This window comes from Triticum dicoccoides, chromosome 6B (genome assembly GCF_002162155.2).
Source record: "Triticum dicoccoides isolate Atlit2015 ecotype Zavitan chromosome 6B, WEW_v2.0, whole genome shotgun sequence".
Taxonomy (NCBI): Eukaryota; Viridiplantae; Streptophyta; class Magnoliopsida; order Poales; family Poaceae; genus Triticum; species Triticum dicoccoides.
In genome coordinates, this window is record NC_041391.1 from 39,606,314 (window position 1) to 39,628,275 (window position 21,962).

The following is a 21,962-nucleotide window of genomic DNA, read 5'->3' on the forward strand; positions in this document are numbered from 1 at the left end:
AGAAACTGGGCCGACCCATCAGCACACTTATAAAAGAAAAAGGAGAAGGAAAAAGATGCGCAAGCCGGGCATCTTTAGTTGAACACTTAGAATTTAGCCTTTTAAGTGGCTCCGTGTACCTTAGTTTATTATATTTGATCCATTAAAGAAAAATGGTTTCTAGCCGAACCGCTAAACTTAACTCCCTATAGTAACATTTAATTCATGCATTTCATCGAACACTTTCAATACATCACACAACACAAATACAAGCTAGAACTAGTAGTTGGGCGACTCCAAAGGTGCCGGGACAGGCAAGCTGCAGGCCCATGTGCTAGCCGAACCCCGTCACAATGCAGTTGGGCACGACAGGTAGTGGTTCAGTCAGAACACCTGCTCGTTGGCATGAGATGTATGTCTCACGTTGAGCAAGACAGATGCTGCTCTTGCTGAAGGAAATCGCTTTAGTGCAAGAAACTAGGCCAACCCATCATCACACTTATAAAAGAAAAGGAGAAGGAAAAAGATGCGCAAGCCGGGCATCTTCAGTTGAATCCATAGAATTTAGCCTTTTAAGTGGCTCCGTGTACCTTAATTTCTTATATTTGTTCCATTAAAGAAAAATGGTTTCTAGCCGAACCGCTAAACTTAACTTCCTCTAGCTTACATTTAATTCATGCATTTCGTCAAACACTTTCAGTGCATCACACAACACAAATACAAGCTAGAACTAGTGGTTGGGCGACTCCAAAGGTGCCGGGACATGCCAACTGCAGGTCCGTGTGCTGGCCGAACCCTGTCACACTGCAGTTGGGCACGACAGGTAGTGGTTCAGTCGGAACACCTGCGCGTTGGCGCGAGATGTATGCCTCGCATTGAGCAAGACAAAAGCTGCTATTGCTGAAGGAAATCGCTTTAGTGCAAGAAACTGGACCGACCCATCAACACAATTATAAAATAAAAGGAGAAGGAAAAAGATGCGCAAGCGGGGCATCTTTAGAATTTAGCCTTTTTAAGTGGCTCATTAATTTCTTATATTTGATCCATTAAAGAAAAATAGTTTCTAGCCGAACGCTAAACTTAACTCCCTATAGCTTACATTTAATTCATGCATTTCGTCGAACACTTTCAATGCATCACACAACCCAAATACAAGCTAGAACTAGTGGTTCGGCGACTCCAGGTGTGCCGGGACATGCCAGTTGCAGGTCCGTGTGCTGGCCAAACCTCGTCACAATGCAGTTGGGCACGACAGGTAGTGGTTCAGTCGAAACACCTGCTTGTTGGCGCGAGATGTATGTCTCGCATTGAGCAAGACAGAAGTTGCTCTTTCTGAAGGAAATCGCTTTAGTGCAAGAAACTGGACCGACCCATCGGCACACTTATAAAAGAAAAGGAGAAAGAAAAAGATGCGCAAGCGGGGCATCTTTAGTTGTACCCTTGGAATTTAGCCTTTTAAGTGGCTCCGTATACTTTAATTTCTTATATTTGATCCATTAAAGAAAAATGGTTTCTAGCCGAACCGCTAAACTTAACTCCCTATAGCATACAATTAATTCATGCATTTCGTCCAACACTTTCAATGCATCACACAACACAAATACAAGCTACAACTAGTGGTTCGGCGACTCCATAGGTGCTGGGACAGGCCAGCTGCAGGTCCGTGTGCTGGCCGAACCCCGTCACAATGTAGTTGAGCACGACAGGTAGTGATCCAGTCAGAACACCTGCTCGTTGGCGCGAGATGTATGTCTCGCATTGAGCAAGACAGAAGCTGCTCTTGCTGAAGCAAATCGCTTTAGTGCAAGAAACTGGGCTGATCCATCAGCACACTTATAAAAGAAAAGGAGAAGGAAAAAGATGCGCAAGCGGGGCATCTTTAGTTGAACCCTTAGGCTTTAGCCTTTTAAGTGGCTCCGTGTACCTTAATTTCTTATATTTGATCCATTAAAGAAAAATGGTTTCTAGCCGAACCGCTAAACTTAACTCCCTATAGCTTACATTTAAATCATGCATTTCGTCGAACACTTTCAATGCATTACACAACACAAATACAAGCTAAGACTAGTGGTTGGGCAACTCCAGAGGTCTGGGACAGGCCAGCTGCGGGTCCGTGTGCTAGCCGAACCCCGTCACAATGCAGTTGGGCACGACCGGTAGTGGTTCAGACGGAACACCTGCTCGTTGGCGCGAGATGTATGTCTCGCATTGAGTAAAACAAAAGCTACACTTGTTGAAGGAAATCGCTTTAGTGCAAGAAACCGGGCCGACCCAATAGCACACTTATAAAAGAAAAGGAGAAGGGGGGCATCTTTAGTTGAACCCTTAGAAATTAGCCTCTTAAGTGGCTCTGTGTACCTTAATTTCTTATATTTGATCAAAGAAAAATGGTTTTCTAGCTGAACCGCTAAACTTAACTCCCTATAGCTTACATTTAATTCATGCATTTCGTGGAACACTTTCAATGCATCACACAACACAAATACAAGCTAGAACTTGTGGTTGGGCGACTCCAGAGGTGCCGGGACAGGCCAGCTGCAGGTCTGTGTGCTGGCCGAACCCCGTGACAATGCAGTTGGGCACGACATGTAGTGGTTCAGTCGAAACACCTGGTCGTTGGCGCGAGATATATGTCTCGCATTGAGCAAGACAGAAGCTGCTCTTGCTAAAGGAAATCGCTTTAGTGCAAGAAACTGGGCCGACCCATCAGCACACTTATAAAAGAAAAAGGAGAAGGAGAAAGATGCGCAAGCCGGTCATCTTTAGTTGAACACTTAGAATTTAGCCTTTTAAGTGGCTCCTTGTACCTTAGTTTATTATATTTGATCCATTAAAAAAATGGTTTCTAGCCGAACCGCTAAACTTAACTCCCTGTAGCTTACATTTAAATCATATTTCGTCGAACACTTTCCATGCATCACACAACACAAATACAAGCTAGAACTAGTGGTTGGGCAACTCCAGAGGTCTGGCACAGTCCAGCTGCAGGTCCGTGTGCTGGCCGAACCCCGTCACAATGCAGTTGGGCACGACCGGTAGTGGTTCAGATGGAACACCTGCTCGTTGGCGCGAGATGTATGTCTCGCATTGAGTAAAACAAAAGCTACACTTGTTGAAGGAAATCGCTTTAGTACAAGAAACCGGGCCGACCCATCAGCACACTTATAAAAGAAAAGGAGAAGGAAAAATATGCGCAAGCGGGGCATCTTTAGTTGAACCCTTAGAAATTAGCCTCTTAAGTGGCTCTGTGTACCTTAATTTCTTATATTTGATCAAAGAAAAATGGTTTTCTAGCTGAACCGCTAAACTTAACTCCCTAGAGCTTACATTTAATTCATGCATTTCGTCGAACACTTTCAATGCATCACACACCACAAATACAAGCTAGAACTTGTGGTTGGGCGACTCCAGAGGTGCCGGGACAGGCCAGCTGCAGGTCTGTGTGCTGGCCGAACCCCGTGACAATGCAGTTGGGCACGACATGTAGTGGTTCAGTCGGAACACCTGGTCGTTGGCGCGAGATATATGTCTCGCATTGAGCAAGACAGAAGCTGCTCTTGCTAAAGGAAATCGCTTTAGTGCAAGAAACTGGGCCGACCCATCAGCACACTTATAAAAGAAAAAGGAGAAGGAAAAAGATGTGCAAGCCGGGCATCTTTAGTTGAACACTTAGAATTTAGCCTTTTAAGTGGCTCCGTGTACCTTAGTTTATTATATTTGATCCATTAAAGAAAAATGGTTTCTAGCCGAACCGCTAAACTAAACTCCCTATAGAAACATTTATTTCATGCATTTCATCGAACACTTTCAATACATCACACAACACAAATACAAGCTAGAACTAGTAGTTGGGCGACTCCAAAGGTGCCGGGACAGGCCAGCTGCAGGCCCATGTGCTAGCCGAACCCCGTCACAATGCAGTTGGGCACGACAGGTAGTGCTTCAGTCAGACCACCTGCTCGTTGGCGTGAGATGTATGTCTTGCATTGAGCAAGACAGATGCTGCTCTTGCTGAAGGAAATCGCTTTAGTGCAAGAAACTGGGTCAACCCATCATCACACTTATAAAAGAAAAGGAGAAGGAAAAAGATGCGCAAGCCGGGCATCTTCAGTTGAATCCATAGAATTTAGCCTTTTAAGTGGCTCCGTGTACCTTAATTTCTTATATTTGATCCATTAAAGAAAAATGGTTTCTAGCCGAACCGCTAAACTTAACTTCCTATAGCTTACATTTAATTCATGCATTTCGTCAAACACTTTCAATGCATCACACAACACAAATACAAGCTAGAACTAGTGGTTGGGTGACTCCAAAGGAGCCGGGACATGCCAGCTGCAGGTCTATGTGCTGGCCGAACTCCGTCACAATGCAGTTGGACACGACAGATAGTGGTTCAGTCGGAACACCTGCTCGTTGGCGTGAGATGTATGTCTCGCATTGAGCAAGACAGAAGCTGTTCTTTCTGAAGCAAATCGCTTTAATGCAAGAAACTAACCCAACCCATCAGCACACTTATAAAAGAAAAGGAGAAGGAAAAAGATGCGCAAGCCGGGCATCTTTAGTTGAATCCATAGAATTTAGCCTTTTAAGTGGCTCCGTGTACCTTAATTTCTTATATTTGATACATTAAAGAAAAATGGTTTCTAGCCGAACCGCTAAACTTAACTCCCTATAGCTTACAATTAATTCATTCATTTCGTTGAACACTTTCAATGCATCACACAAAACAAATACAAGCTAGAACTAGTGGTTGGGCGACTCCAGTGCCGGGACAGGCCAGCTATAGGTCTGTTTGCTGGCCGAACTCCGTCACAATGCAGTTGGGCACGACAGGTAGTGGTTCAGTCGGAACACCTGCTCGTCGGCGCGAGATGTATGTCTCGCATTGAGCCAGACAGGAGTTGCTCTTGCTGAAGGAAATCGCTTTAGTGCAAGAAATTGGGCCGACCCATCAACACACCTATAAAAGAAAAGGAGAAGGAAAAGGATGCGCAAGCGGGGCATCTTTAGTTGAACCCTTAGAATTTAGCCTTTTAAGTGGCTCCGCGTACCTTAATTTCTTATATTTGATACATTAAAGAAAAATGGTTTCTAGCCGAACCGCTAAACTTAACTCCCTATAGCTTACATTTAATTCATGCATTTCGTCGAACACTTTCAATGCATCACACAACACAATACAAGCTAGAACTAGTGGTTGGGAGATTTCAGATGTGCCGGGACAGGCCAGCTGCAGGTCCGTGTGCTGGCCGAACCCCGTCACAATGCAGTTGGGCACGACATGTAGTGGTTCTATCGGAACACATGCTCGTTGGCGCGAGATGTATGTCTTGCATTGAGCAAGACAAAAGCTGCTCTTGCTGAAGGAAATCGCTTTAGTTGAAGAAAGTGGGTTGACCCATCAGCACACTTATAAAAGAAAAGGAGAAGGAAAAGGATGCGCAAGCGGGGCATCTTTAGTTGAACCCTTAGAATTTAGCCTTTTAAGTGGCTCCGTGTACCTTAATTTTCTTATATTTGATCTATTAAAGAAAAATGGTTTCTAGCCGAACCGCTAAACTTAACTTCCTATAGCTTACATTTAATTCATGCATTTCGTCAAACACTTTCAATGCATCACACAACACAAATACAAGCTAGAACTAGTGGTTGGGCGACTCCAAAGGTGTCGGGACATGCCAACTGCAGGTCCGTGTGTGCTGGCCGAACCCTGTCACAATGCAGTTGGGCACGACAGATAGTGGTTCAGTCGGAACACCTGCTCGTTGGCGCGAGATGTATGCCTCGCATTGAGCAAGACAAAAGCTGCTCTTGCTGAAGGAACTCGCTTTAGTGCAAAAAACTGGACCGACCCATCAACACAATTATAAAATAAAAGGAGAAGGAAAAAGATGCGCAAGCGGGGCATCTTTAGAATTTAGCCTTTTAAGTGGCTCCGTAATTTCTTATATTTGATCCATTAAAGAAAAATAGTTTCTAGCCGAACGCTAAACTTAACTCCCTATAGCTTACATTTAATTCATGCATTTCGTCGAACACTTTCAATGCATCACACAACCCAAATACAAGCTAGAACTAGTGGTTCGGCGACTCCAGGTGTGCCGGGACATGCCAGCTGTAGGTCCGTGTGCTGGCAAAACCTCGTCACAATGCAGTTGGGCACGACAGGTAGTGGTTCAGTCGAAACACCTGCTTGTTGGCGCGAGATGTATGTCTCGTATTGAGCAAGATAGAAGCTGCTCTTTCTGAAGGAAATCGCTTTAGTGCAAGAAACTGGACCGACCCATCGACACACTTATAAAAGAAAAGGAGAAAAAAAAGATGCGCAAGCGGGGCATCTTTAGTTGTACCCTTGGAATTTAGCCTTTTAAGTGGCTCCATATACTTTAATTTCTTATATTTGATCCATTAAAGAAAAATGGTTTCTAGCCGAACCGCTAAACTTAACTCCCTATAGCTTACATTTAATTCATGCATTTCATCGAACACTTTCAATGCATCACACAACACAAATACAAGCTAGAACTAGTGGTTGGGCGACTCCAGAGGTGCCGGGACATGCCAGCTGCAGGTCCGTGTGCTGGCCGAACCCCGTCACAATGCAGTTGGGTACGACAAGTAGTGGTTCAGTCGAAACACCTGCTCGTTGGCGTGAGATGTATGTCTCGCATTGAGCAAGAAAGAAACCGCTCTTGCCGAAAAAATCGCTTTAGTGCAAGAAACTGGGCCAACCCATCAGCACACTTATAAAAAAGAAGAAGGAAAAAGATGCGCAAGCGAGGTATCGATCCCAACACCTCCAAGATGAAAACCGACGTGATCCGTCCGCCCACCTCGCGCTTGTGGTTAGTAATGGCGGCGTTCTTCTTGAGGTAACTAGAGATGGTTTTTTCAGGGTATTTTTCTTCTTCTTTTTTTGTTTCTTTTTTATCCTTTTCCCTTCGGTTTTTCATCCTACATTTTTTGTATGTCTTTATAGAATTTTTCTAGTACATTTTTAACATGTTTTCAATATAAATTTAAGATTTTATTATTATATGAGTATAATTTTTCTATACACATTTGTAACATTTTTAAATACTTGATTAACATTTTTCATATACAAGATTAACATTTTGTGAATACATGGTCAACAGTTTTTCTATGCACTTTTTAATTGATGTATTAACACTGTCAAATAAAAATATTAACTTTTTTAATACATGGTCAACATTTTTTCTATACGCATTTAACTTTTTCCAAATGTTTGATTAACATTATTCAAACACTAGTTACATTTTTTCCAATGCTTCATTAACATTTTTATACATGATCAAATTTTTTCATCATTTTTTAATACATAGTCAAAAAAATATACACATTTTAACATTTCCCAAATGATTTATTAACATTTTTCAAATACGTGATCAACATTTTCTAAATGCTTTATTTAATTTTTTATATACATGATTAAAAAAGTCATCACTGTTTAAAAACATGATCAATACTTTTTCTATACACTTTTAACATTTTCTGAATGGTTGATCAACATTTTTTTAGAACTTGCTCAACACATTTCAAATATTTGTTCAACATTTTTCAAATGTGTTTTGTAGAGTGTTTTTTGTATATAAAAAGGAAAAAAACATAAAAAAGTTGTAGCTGCCGCGCGCATGGGCCGGTCCATGTTGCTCACCCCTTCAGCGAGTCGGAAACTGGATTCGTTGTTTGTAGGCGAAACGTAGGGGCGCCCGCTCGTTGGGCTCGCCCGTCACCTCGTCCCAGCTACCGAGCACTCAGACACACGCGCCCTCATAGTGTAGGCATGAACATCAAAGCGCCAAAGGTGTTGGAATATTAGGCAAGCTCATGATTAATTCCAGTAAATAATTCATGACTAGAAAAGATACTAGCATGCAATAATCTAGCAAACTAAAAGAACAACAAGACAAGTATAACAGCAGCAAACACGTAACAATAGCTGTAGAAACAGACATGAACAGAGAATGTTGGACGTACTGATCGTTAGCTATTATGGGTGCGACAGTGTTGATGACGATGTTGGCGACGATCTGTTGCTGACGGCGATGAATACGACGATGAGTAACACCGCCCGACTTAGACGGAAGACGACCCGTGATGACGAATTTGAGCAGTCGCGCACAACGCTTCCCAAAAACCTAATTCGTCCTCTCCCGGTGCAGGATCGCAAAGACGAACGGTTCCGGAGACCTGCTCTCCCACGCGCCGATGCACGCCGGCGTTTGGGATGGAGTAGACTACGATGGCGGCGCAAGTTGAGAGATGAGGCAAAATCCTAGGTGTTTTTCGGTATGTGTTTGGCCGCAGCCGGTAGCTGTATATATATTAGGACCAGAGGCGGTATTGTGTCGCGACCACAATCCCAAACCGACTCGGTTTCTAATTCATATACTTACCGGACAAGAAATCGCAAGGAGACGGACCGGATTTCGGCGGACCATTCACGCGCATGTCGCATGTACGCCTCGCCTCGCCTCGCCTCGCCTCGCCTCGCCACGCCACGCCACGTCCCGGCCAGGCGAGGCGAGCGAGCGCGCGCGTGTGGTTTTCCCTTTCTCTTCTCACACACCACTTAGAGTGGTGGAGAGAACCCACTATATAAAGAGGTCCAACTCTTCTTCAACTTCCAAGGTGGGACTAAACTTAGCACCACCACTTGCCATTTTACACATGGGCTTTGAGATTTCAGAAATTGCTATGGGCCTAGCCCATTAATTCTAACAATCCCCCACCAGATCTCAAATACCCATTTAGAGATTTGCCTTCTCTCACCACTTGTTTAATATACCAGTGTTTCAGTAGAGACTGTTAAGTTGAACTTCTGCCTAGAACTTTAAGCTACATCCATTCACAACTTGACAATGGACTATGCCTTGAATTGCTAGTTTTGTGTGAACATGTTTCACTCAAAGTCTTAACCAGTACCTGACCGCCAGTAGGCTACCCCGCGGTTTGGAGCTTATACGTCATACTCCCTAGTCTCTTCGTGAGTTTACTAGAGATCACCCAAATCTCATAGACTGTGACGTTTACATTCAGAACTCATATAGGTGTGTTCTTTCAAGACTGCTCTGTAGGACAGCATCTTTGCTAATTATAGCCAATAGAACCACATTAAGGCATGTTGCCGACCTGCCTTACAGATCTGAGCCTTACAGCTCTGAGAGTTTTGCATCTTCACTTGGAGACGATCATAAGTTATTAATCTCCTCAGTTAACCAATAGCTTGTTCTTCCCAGATCCTAATTCACGGGATCTCCGATCACAAAGGTTGGCTTACTACTATGGTGTAACATCTATGGGTCTCATACCCATCTCCCTCGATGCAATATCTATCACATTTCGTGATAGTCCCTTTGTAAAGGGATCTGCCAGGTTTTTGTCTGTTTGTATATACGTAACAGTTATTACTCCGGAGTTTCTCAACTTCCTGACAGACTTCAAACGTCTTTTCACGTGTCTTGATGACTTTGCATTATCTTTAGAATTGTTCATTTTAGCGATAACCGTCTGGTTATCACAATTCATAAGAATAGCCGGTACAGGTTTTTCAACAACCGGCAAGTCCATCAAGAGCTCACGCAGCCATTCTGCCTCAACAGTAGCTGTGTCCAAAGCAGTTAATTCTGCTTCCATAGTTGACCTCGTCAATATGGTTTGCTTGCAAGACCTCCATGACACTGCGCCACCACCATGAGTAAATACATACCCACTTGTTGCGTAAAGTACATCAACATCGGAGATCCAATTTGAATCACTATATCCTTCTAGCACAGCAGGATGCCCTGAATAAGTAATTCCGTAACTCATAGTACCTCTCAGATAGCGCAAGACCCTTTCTAGTGCATGCCAATGATCATCACCCGGGTTGGACATGAACCTACTCAGTTTGCTCACAGCAAAAGAGATATCTGGTCTTGTAGCGCTAGCTAAGTACATGAGTGAACCGACAATCTGAGAGTATCTTAATTGATCTCTTATTTCTTTCTTGTTCTTTCTGAGTGTCACGCTGGGATCATAAGGTGTTGGAGAAGGCTTGCTATCCATAAAACCGAATCGGTTCAAGACCTTCTCAACATAGTGAGATTGCGTTAATGTAATCCCACTCTCATCCTTAATAAGTTTGATGTTTAGAATTACATCGGCTTCTCCCAGATCTTTCATGTCAAAACTTTTTGATAGAAAAGACTTGACTCATTAATTGCATTAATGTTTGTACCAAAGATCAGTATGTCGTCCACATACAAACATAATATGACACTATTGCCCCCACCATGGCGATAGTAAACACACCTATCAGCCTCGTTAATGACAAACCCTGCAGAAGTCAAAGTTCTTTCAAACTTCTCATGCCATTGCTTAGGTGCCTGTTTCAGACCATACAAGGATTTTAACAACTTGCACACCTTTCTCTCTTCACCCTTTACCACAAAACCGTCAGGCTGATCCATATAGATCTTCTCTTCCAACTCTCCATTGAGAAAAGCTGTCTTTACATCCATTTGATGAATGATAAGACCATAAGAGGCAGCCAAGGAAAGTAACACTCGAATGGTAGTCATTCTAGCAACGGGTGAATAGGTGTCAAAGTAATCTTCGCCTTCTTTCTGATTGTAGCCCTTGGTCACTAGCCGCGCCTTGTACTTATCAATAGTACCATCAGGCTTTAGCTTCTTTTTGAACACCCACTTACAGCCCACAGGTTTACAACCATATGGTCTATCAGTTAGTTCCCAAGTTCCATTAGAAAGAATTGAGTCCATCTCATTATGAACAGCTTCTTTCCAATCATCTACATCCGGAGATGCATATGCTTCTGCAATCGTCTTGGGTGTGCCGTCCACAAGGTATACAATGAAATCATCACCAAAGGATTTTGCAATCCTTTGTCTCTTGTTCCTTCTAGGAACTTCATTTTTATCCTTCTCAAGGGCTTCCTCATGTGATTGTTCGAAATATTCATTAGTTGTACTAGATTCAGGAATTATCTCAGAAGAAAATCTAGCAATGCTATGCATATCTTTCATAGGAAATATGTTCTCAAAAAATGTTGCATCACGAGATTCCATTATAGTATCAACATGCATATCAAGTACTTCAGATTTTACCACTAAAAACCTATAAGCAATGCTCCGTTGAGCATACCCTAGAAAGACACAATCCACTGTCTTTGGTCCAAGTTTGCGTTTCTTAGGAATAGGAATATTGACCTTTGCCAAACATCCCCAAGTGCGCAAATAAGAAAGTGATGGTTTTCTCCCAACCCACTCCTCATAAGGAGTTTTCTCTTTATTATTGTTGGGAACTCTATTCAGGACATGACATGAAGTCAATAGAGCCTCCCCCCACCATGCCTTAGATAAACCAGCAGTGTCTAACATGGCAAGTCAGTCAATGTGCGGTTTTTCCTCTCGGCCACTCCATTTGATTGAGGTGAATAGGGAGGCGTCCTCTCGTGAATAATACCATGTTCCTCACAAAATTCATCAAAAACTTTTGGAAAATACTCTCCACCACGATCGGACCTAAGACGCTTGATCTTTCTCTCTAGTTGATTTTCAACTTCAGCTTTATAGATTTTAAAGTAGTCTAATGCTTCATCTTTAGTTTGCAACAAATAAACATAGCAAAATCGAGTCGCATCATCAATCAAAGCCATGAAATATCTCTTTCCACCTTTTGTCAACACACCATTCATCTCACAAAGATCAAAATGTATGAGTTCTAGAGGTGCCAAGTTTTTCTCCTTGGCAGCCTTATGAGGCTTTCGAGGTTGCTTAGATTGCACACAACTATGGCACTTAGAACCTTTGGCAACTGTGAAATTCGGAATTAAACTCATGCTGGATAGCCGAGACATTAAACCAAAATTAATATGACATAAACGAGAGTGCCAAATACTTGCATCATCATTAACACTAGCACAAATTTGGTTTATTGACTTACTGCAAAAATCTGAAAGAGAAAAGCGGAACAAGCCTCCGCACTCATAGCCTTTTCCTATAAATTGTCCAAATCTTGACACAATTACTTTATTGGACTCTAAAACTACCTTAAATCCATCTCGACATAGAAGGGAGCCGCTAACTAGATTCTTGTTCATAGTAGGGACATGCTGCACGTTCCTTAGTTGCACGATTTTTTCCGAAGTAAACTTCAGATCCACCGTGCCAATGCCACGAACAGAAGCATGTGACCCATTCCCCATTAAGACGGAAGAATCCCTTGCGACCTGATAAGAAGTAAACAGGGAGATGTCAGCACACACATGAACGTTAGCACCCGAATCAATCCACCACGAAGATGATTGAAATACTGAAAGCACAATAGGTAAATTACCATACCCATCAGTATTGCTAGCGGTCACCATGTTGACAGTCTTGGAGCTTGTTTTCCCTCTGGGGTCTGCACGTTCAGGGCATTCCTTGGAAAAGTGTCCAGGCTTCCCACAGGCGTAGCACTCTAGCTCAGCCTTGTTGAACTTCTTCTTCTTGAAGGTAGTAGTCTTGGTAGGCTTGTTGAAAACAGGTTTGTTCTTCCCTTTGTTCTTGTTCTGTGGGTACCTCTGCACCATGTTAGCAGTAGGCTGAACCTCACCTCCTTTTTCAGTGGTATCTTTAGCCCGAGCTTTTTCTTCAACATCAAGAGATGCAATCAGATTTTCAACTGATATCTCCTGTCTCTTATGCTCCAGAGTTGTGGCAAAATTCCTCCATGAAGGAGGCAACTTTGCAATCATGCACCCAGCCACGAATTTGTCGGGTAGAACACATTTAAGGAGTTCAAGTTCCTTCACAATGCAATGTATCTCATGAGCTTGTTCAACCACAGAACGGTTATTCACCATCTTGTAGTCATGAAAGCTCTCCATGATGTACAGTTCACTGCCTGCATCTGTTGCACCGAATTTTGCATTCAGTGCATCCCACAGAATTTTTCCGTCGTTTATGTGCATGTACACATCACACAGACGGTCAGCAAGAACACTCAGAATGCATCCCACAAACATAGTATTGGCTTCCTGGAATTTTCTCCGATCTTCATCGGTCATTCCCTCTGGAGCACCAACACTAGCGTGGAAAACTTTCAGAGCAGTAAGCCAGAGTGTGGTCTTCACTTGCCACCTCTCAAAATGCACACCGATAAACTTATCCGGCCTCAGTGCATCAGCGAATCCAGCCATAGTTAACTCAGGAAATTGCCTATAATTAGGTTTTTGGATTGTTGGAATATTAGGCAAGCTCATGATTAATTCCAGTAAATAATTCATGACTAGAAAAGATACTAGCATGCAATAATCTAGCAAACTAAAAGAACAGCAAGACAAGTATAACAGCAGCAAACACGTAACAATAGCTGTAGAAACAGACATGAGCAGAGGATGTTGGACGTACTGATCGTTAGCTATTATGGGTGCGACAGTGTTGATGACGATGTTGGCGACGATCTGCTGCTGACGGCGATGAATACGACGATGAGTAACACCGCCCGACTTAGACGGAAGACGACCCGTGATGACGAATTTGAGCAGTCGCACACAGCGCTTCCCAAAAACCTAATTCGTCCTCTCCCGGTGCAGGATCGCAAAGACGAACGGTTCCGGAGACCTGCTCTCCCACGTGCCGATGCACGCCGGCGTTTGGGATGGAGTAGACTACGATGGCGGCGCAAGTTGAGAGATGAGGCAAAACCCTAGGTGTTTTTCGGTATGTGTTTGGCCGCAGCCGGTAGTTGTATATATATTAGGACCAGAGGCGGTATTGTGTCGCGATCACAATCCCAAACCGACTCGGTTTCTAATTCATATACTTACCGGACAAGAAATCAAAAACTTGTCTGCCAAGACATAAAAAATAAAACGGCAAAAGGAAGCTGCGCTCCTGCAAGGAGACGGACCGGATTTCGGCGGACCATTCACGCGCCAGGCCAGGCCAGGCCAGGCCAGGCGAGCGCGCGCGTGTGGTTTTCCTTTTCTCTTCTCACACACCACTTAGAGTGGTGGAGAGAACCCACTATATAAAGAGGTCCAACTCTTCTTCAACTTCCAAAGTGGGACTAAACTTAGCACCACCACTTGCCATTTTACACATGGGCTTTGAGATTTCAGAAATTGTTATGGGCCTAGCCCATTAATTCTAACAAAAGGAATACCAGCGCGGCTGTACATGTTTCTCTTTTTTTTCTCTGCGACGAGAATACAATTTTATTTCAAAATACCCAAGCCTCTATTGCAGGCAAGGTTTTCGCTCTATTGTGACCCATGGTAAATTTTGGGCTTGGCACGTGGTATTATTTTGGTACCTGGCGGTGTAGAAACGAGTGGTGTATTCAGCTATTTGATTCAAATTTCTTGAACGTGCGTGCCGGATGCGTTGGTTGCTTTAGCATTTTTTGCTGCGTGTGGGCCGGTTCGTACGTTGGTGTTCGTGCCCTGACGCAGTCGTTCTGCCTCGATGCTTCTCTCGATCTCTATTGGTCATCGGGTTGTGTTCTCTCAATTTTTGTTGGTCGTCGGGATGTGTTCCTACCGCTGTTGGGCCAATCGTTGTCTGGCGTTCTGTTCCTGCCGCTGTTGGCCCAATTGTTCTGTCGCTTTCTGTTGTCCATCGGGCTACGTGCGTGCCGTTGTTGGCCCAGTCGGCGTTTTTTGGTTACACGGTGGCATGTTTACTTCTGGGAGAGCGGTGCCGCCTCCGTTGTTCCATCTAGATGATGCTGGCGCTGCCGCTTTCAACATTGGTTCGGGAGCCTGCTACCCCTTCTGATCGGTGCCGCTTCTCTCGCGTTTTCTGGAGATCTTCCCTTTACTATTGTAGTTCCTTTTGTGTGGTGCGAGACTATAAATAAGTTGCTTCCACTTCCTTCTCTGTGGCCATCTCTCGCGTTTGCATCTCATCAAGGCACCACCGACAAATTCAGAAACTACACAGATCTAGCAGCTTGGCTAGCATAGCTGTGGCGGCTGCACTCGCACTAGCTAGCTAGCGTTGTCCTGGTAGTTTATCAATAGATTGATGGCCACTTCTTAAAAAAAGAACGTTCTTAGTAGCCTGTGATTTTTCGACTGATGGTCATGCTCAGGTTCAGAGATATGTTTACGAATCACAGGAGTAGGAGCAATGTTTGCAGGGTAAGTTGAGCGACTTCTTTGTTCCCTTCCTTTAAAAACGTTCAGTTTTATATTGTTAGTTGATTCAAGGGCTTACTTTTTGAAGTGTCTATGCAAAATGGATAGTTGGATCACTCTAACTGCTAAAGAAGACGGATTGAAAGGGTTTGGTCTGCGTGATAGAGCTCGGCTATTGAAGAATTCGTAACCAAGCCAGATAAATTAATCATGGAAATTTGGATAGGGGAAAATTTCAAATTTATATAATTGTGAAAAGCCATTGTTACTATTCTGACATCCTGATCATCTACATTTTCGCCTGAAGGTTAAGAGGATGGAAGTATTCATTTCTGTAGTATGTTTCTTAGTTTTGTTTATTTTAGATGCATCATTCTTTTGCACATCAGCTTAACTAAAAGTTAGAACTTTAGTTTTCTTTCAAAAAATACATAATCGGCCTTAGGGTTGACTGAATGCTAGAACTTCACTTTTATCTGAAAAAAGTACATAATCAGCATTAGGGTTCAGGGAACTGCTTTGTTTTTCTAGAACCAGACCAACACTGCCTTTAACAAGTTTCAGAGTCTAGCATGTAAAGTTTTATGTACTGTACATTAGATTTGAATTATTTGACAAGAAGAAACTCCATGAGAAACAAATATCATGCAAAAGCTCTTCTTTTGTGTTTTTTTACCCAGATAGAAACCTGTCCAAATCTGTTTTCTTTAGGCCTTCCAGTGCCATTATTAAGAACATCACACCTATAAGCTTCTGCTTTTACACAAGCCTTTCCTCCTGTATTCACTAAAGCATAGAATGATATATTTTTTATAATTGATTCAGATTATCTAGATGCGCCAAAGAAGTGATATGCTTTTTTTTAGCAAAAAACGGACCAATCGGGTGCTGCCACGCCAATTAGTGGTGCGGTTACGATTCTGGGTGTGCCTACCGATTATTGGTGGTTGTGTTGGACATTCCTTTTGCCTTGCCTGCGATTCGCTTTTGTAGAGCGCCGGGGTTGCATGCAGATCCCAAGTTTTGCGCCATGCAAATCACGATTTGACTACGTGCATGTCTTTCTTTTCTTATTCTTTTTTCTTTGATTTGCTTCGATCTGCTCAGGCGGTTGTAGCGTTGGCTGATTGAGTTGTTGACATGTGATTTATCCGGTCTAACGTGTCGTTTTGATCTTCCACGCGGGGTGTTCTGGAGTGGCAAAGCATAGGGAGAACGATTCAGTGCAGTTGGCGCACAACAACGATGAACTCCCCCATGGGTGCACGTGCAACTAGCGTTCGTGACATGAGCTTGATAAATTAGCTTGCAAATCACCGGTATAGTGGGATCACGTAGCAACCAGTTAGATCAGTTCGTCATTCTGCTTCTTCTTTTTTTGATAATACATCAACGATTCTCGAACGCTCAAGCAAAGAAATGATATCCAAATTAGCAACCAATCAAACAGTCAAAAAAGTTGGTGGTTCAAGTTGTATGGAGCAATTCCAGTCAAAACTCATTATTTTCAAGATTTATATTCTAACTCATCTTTCACCAATTCTGTATACTTGCTAAACAGTATGGTTTAACCCCCTTCTCATATTTGTTGTATGTGGGCACCAACACTAAACAATATGGGTTTACCCCTTCTCGTATTTACCCTCTTCTCATATTTGTTGTATGCAGGCATCAAGTTGCAGTGAATTTGGATGACACGCTATTAACTTACATAATAAGATTCTTAAGGGTGAAAAAAGGCCACTAGCTATGTTTCTCTGTGTTGTATATCTGTTTTTTCTCTAAATGTTATAAGATAATGACCAGCCTAAAAGCTCATTGAGGAAGGAAGTTATCATCGTAGCATACCCTTTGTTTTATAGAATGGCATGATGTGAATAAATGAAACTTATTAAAGATGTATTAACGTGTATTTCTCTGTTTAGCAACATGCAGCATGCATGATACTAATAATATATCTCTTCATAGTTTATCTTCCTACGTTGGGTGTTCTCTTATTTTAAACCAATAACATTTGTTGTAAATAGTAAACATATTTCATATGGATACATCTTTAATAAGTTTCAATCGAGAGGCAGAAAATCCTCAAGACATGGTTGTACCTGGTATTTCTACACCCTAACAACCGGTGTGTGGAATGGAAGCGGTCAAGGCCAAGATCATCTATTTAAAATGGACTTGCAGTACTGATCTAGTTCCAGTGGTTACAATCATTGGTTTAGGGTTGCTTACAATCATTTCAGATGATTATTTCTTGGTACATACTCCCTCCCTCCGTCCCAAAATAAGTGTCTTGAGCTTAGTACTAATATGTACTAAGCTCAAGACACTTATTTTAAGACGAAGGAAAGCTCAAGACACTTATTTTTGGATGGAGGAAGTATCACTTACTATCTGAAAGCCAGTTCGTTTCTCGAAAGAAAGAGAATAAATTCAATCTATCTATACAACAAAAAGAGAATGCCCTCGTTAAAAAAGAAAATGAGAATAAATTGAATGATTTGTATATTACAAAGGTATAATATGAATGAAACTATATTATTTTGAGGGGAAGAATGAAAATAAATAAATAAAAGCCTTTTGTTCTGCAAGCAAAACTGGAAACTAGCCCCGATTTACGATCGGACGGCGCAGGCTGCACCACGCGGCGGAAATCCGGCCATTCACGGCCTCCCCGCCAGGAGAGAAGGGGGGCCAAGGCCGCAGGTTTATCCGTTACCACCACCGCGCCTCTCCATTCCGCCAATAAACCTCTCCGGCCAGCCATGGAAGCCTTCGCCGCCGCCCCCGCGGCCGGCGTCTTCGCGTCCGCGCGGCCCTCCGTCGCGCTCCGCCGCCGCGGAAGCAGCAGAGGGGCCTCCTCCTCTTCCTCGCGCGCCGGCGCCGGACGGGTGCGCCTCGTCCGCCCGCTGCCGCCGCCGCGCGCCGTGGGCGGGGACGGCGGGGGGGACCTGCCGGCTCTGGACAAGTGGGACATGATGGAGCTCGAGTTCGGGCGGTTCCTCGGGGAGGACCCCAAGCTCACCCTCGCCAAGGTCGCTCCTCTGCTCCCTTAATTAGTAGCATTGCCGCGATTCGTCTCGTCCCTAGGCTCTGGATAAGGTTTTGAAATGCTGTCTCACCTGAATATTGGAAATTCAGAATGCAAATCATTATATGCTTTTCTATGAGATCTTGGGGTGTTTTGTAGCGGTATGATGGCCGTGAGCATTTCAGTTGAAATGCTTGCGCGTAGTTTAGTTTTCAAACTTAGCTGCATTTTCCATTGCTTTAGTTCCTACTCCCTCCGTTCCGATTTATTGAACTAAAACCACGACGAGTAAATCGGAACGGAGGGAGTATCTTCATAGTGACAAACCACCGCAACTTTCAGTAATATACACTGTCCCATGTGCTGTTATCTGTTTTTTCATTTTGGATGGCCCTCCTGTGTATTAGCTTCAGTTTAAGTTGGGACTCCCAGTTTACTACTCCCTCCGTCCCATAATGTAAGAGCATTTTTTATACTGGTGTAGTGTCAAAAACGTTCTTATATTATGGGACGGAGGGAGTAGTTTATATCAATCATGCCGAACTAGTTTTCTAAAATATTTTGTTTCTAATAGACAATTATAGTTTTATATTGGTTGGGAAGTTTCTGGCAACACAGACTGTTCCCTGTTGTTATTCGTCAGAGACTCATAAGCAGTTCCTTATGCGAGTAGGTGTATTAGTTACTGTCATTTTACAAGAATGCAAGTATGCTAGCTGTATTACTGTTATTTGCAAGTACGGAAGTAGAGAGATTTCAAGTACGATCTGTTAACCATGAACCCGTTTGCCACACAATATGACAAGTTGGCAGTACACATTGGTGTTGTGTTCTGAACTTCTGAAACGTTTGGTTTATCTCGCTTGATTATTCTCAGCAATTGTGACCCCTTACATGTTCTGGAATTACTCCTTCAGATACTGCTCAAGAAGTCAGACCCCGATGCTTCATCTCTCGATGTAGAGAAACTAGTTGCCAGCAAAAAGGACACGCTGGATGTTATTTTGAAGGAGTTCATGGAAGCTAATAAGCAGGACAAGACTGCCACCGCAGGAGAGGCAATAAGCGCGCCAATGAAAGACAAACAGCCTTTGGGTGTTTCAAGGCCTGCACTGAGCAAACCAAAGCTGGATGAGGCTTCTTTGGCTATGATACGGCCAGCGGGAAGCAAACCGAAGCAAGTCGAACCTCCTTTGACTTTTGTGAGACCAGCAGCGATCAAACCAAAGGTAAATAAGCCTTCTTTGACCTTGATGCGGCCAATGGGGAGCAAACCAAAAGTACAAGCTAAGCTGGTGCAAGATAGTTGGCCTAGCAAGGAGAGTTTAGCTGCAGGAACAGAGACAAGTGAGGTTGGAAGTACCGTAACAGAGGATCTTGTGGACGTCACCTTGCGTAAACCCGTCGTGCATCAGAGTGAAGATGATGAACAGGAGCCGGAGCTGAAGATGAAACCAAATGTCGACTTGAAAATGAGGAAAGATATGGATGAGGATTTATCCAACATTTCTCTTCTTCAAAAGCCAGAGGCCACAAAAGAGACTGCTAAGGCACTTGACTCGACCGTAGTTGCCGCTGGAGAGGATACCAATGAACGTGAGGAAGGTAAGGAAGGCATAAAAGATCTTTAATTAATTTTCTATCATCCATGGCGCTAATGTTATGTTAGTATTCTCAAGGACTACAGCCATCTGAGGAAAGTTTACCTCAACAAATAGACTCGCCTGCTCTGGATAACCCATCAGTGACTGACAACAATTTTTCTATGCAAGCTTTCTTGCAAGGAAGACCGAGGTACATTTTGATGGAACACTACAGTTATATTTTTATGAACATTTTCATCACTTGGTATCCAATGGTTCGGTGAAGCTCGAGTTGCACTATTTATCCCCTTCGTCTCTGCCCTTGTGTTTGCAAACTAATATTGTCTTTGTGGTTTCCTCCATGTTGATTCACCTGCCGAGCTAATGTGGCAATTATTACATTGTAGGAAAGACCTGCCTGTTGAAACTTCACCATCTCAAGTGGATGCTGAGAATAAAAGTGATAGTGATGATAAAAAAAGTTATGTTGACGATGGGGGCAATGTCTTATCATCAACATTAGAGGTAATGTAAATCTCCGGATATTTGAGCTTCGTCATCTGATTGTTGTGCACAAATAACAACGGAACTTACTGGAGCAAATGTAACTTTTGTGGGAGGAGATAGTTCCCCCTACTAGCCTTTTTAATTCTTGCGAATATGAATACTGAGCTACCGAATCACTAATACAGGACATTACTGAGAGTGACTGGACAAGGCTAGAGCATTATGCAAGTACTGGAGAAAGGGTTGAGGTGGAACTTATTAACTGCAGTGCGAAGGGATTTGTGGTATGTACTTGGTCCTTTTGAAATCGCTTATTCTTATCATATTATATCCCTGTTTTTGTCTGAGCTTTGTCTTGAAATCCTCACCAGGTGTCACTCGACTCAATGATAGGTTTCTTACCATATCGTAACCTTGCTACAAAATGGAAATTCTTAGCTTTTGAGACTTGGTTAAGAAGGAAGGGTGGTGATCCTTCCTTGTACAAGCAGAGTATGAGCATGGAGGAAGGTTCCGAGGTTAATGATAGGAGCATAGAAACAGAATCTGTTTCAGAAGTAGCTCATCAGGACCAAGGAACTCTGCAGTCTAGGCTCAAGTTTGAAGAACTTCTTCGAACATATGACGAAGAGAAATCCAAGTTCTTATCATCATTTATTGGTCAAGTATGACGCTGGTCCTCGTGTCCCAATATTCAACTACTCATTTGTATTCTTTTGTAACATTGCCATCGTTTTGCAGAGGCTCAGAGTATCAGTTGTCCTGGCTGATAGGAATTCCAAGCGACTATTCTTCTCCATGAGGCCAAAAGAAAGTGACGAGTTGATTCAGAAAAGGAAAAGTCTGATGGTACTTTTGCACTGATTAATATTTTTGGTTTTTGTGATGAAATTGCAGAAACCTATCTAAATATTTCAAGTTGAATTGTCTCATCGGTTTAGCCAAGTTTTACACTAGAACATTTATTGAACTTCCTGTACGTGCATCCTAGTCCTTACTAGTTCCACCCTTCACTTCAGTATAATCAGAAAAAACATATCTCGGTGACACAATCATTCTTTGAGCTGAAATAGATCCTTGCCAGCATTTAGTGTCCTATTGGAGTAATGGCATTGTCTATTTATCTGATTCTGTTGGCACACAACCATAAATATAATTTTCTTATTATGCAGGCTAAGCTTAATGTTGGAGATATAGTCACATGCACTATCAAGAGATTTGTTTACTTTGGGATATTTGTTGAGGTAGGTTTCATTCCTTTTGTTGTTTGTCTTTTTCCTTCAAGTTCAGCAGCTAACTGTTTCCTTCAAAGGTTGAAGGGGTTCCTGCGCTGATTCAGCAGTGGGAAGTGTCCTGGGATGAGACCTTAGATCCATCAGTTTCTTACAGAATTGGTCAGGTAATCCTTTAGCAATTGTGATTAGTTTTGTTATTTAGCCTTTTGCTCTTCTAAGTTTTCTATTGAAGCTTCTAATCTCTGGATAATGACGTTATGTTTTCCTTGGAAATAACCATGTATTTTCCTCATTTCTTATATGGGTCACTCTATACTTAACAACACAGTTCAGTGGCGCTAAAATGCTCATAGTTCTATTTAATTTTGGCTGCTAACGTTATTTTCATTTGCAGGTTGTTGATGCTAAAGTTATACAACTGGATTTCAACAATAGCCGTATCTTTTTGTCACTTAAAGATGTAAAGGTACTGGGATGTT

General features: G+C 42.8%; 1 protein-coding gene across 1 annotated transcript in view; it reads left to right on the forward strand.

Moving 5' to 3' along the window:
• The first annotated feature begins 17,877 nt into the window (after window positions 1-17,877).
• The window catches only part of LOC119323231, a 5,674-nt gene continuing 1,589 nt past the window's right edge, over window positions 17,878-21,962 (forward strand). The window contains exons 1-10 of the mRNA XM_037596830.1: window positions 17,878-18,162; window positions 19,076-19,763; window positions 19,838-19,952; window positions 20,149-20,266; window positions 20,434-20,532; window positions 20,620-20,913; window positions 20,990-21,097; window positions 21,421-21,492; window positions 21,561-21,647; window positions 21,878-21,949. Coding sequence (XP_037452727.1) covers window positions 17,893-18,162; window positions 19,076-19,763; window positions 19,838-19,952; window positions 20,149-20,266; window positions 20,434-20,532; window positions 20,620-20,913; window positions 20,990-21,097; window positions 21,421-21,492; window positions 21,561-21,647; window positions 21,878-21,949 — 1,923 coding nt within the window. The 5' untranslated portion in view covers window positions 17,878-17,892. The remainder of the gene's footprint in view (window positions 18,163-19,075; window positions 19,764-19,837; window positions 19,953-20,148; window positions 20,267-20,433; window positions 20,533-20,619; window positions 20,914-20,989; window positions 21,098-21,420; window positions 21,493-21,560; window positions 21,648-21,877; window positions 21,950-21,962) is intronic.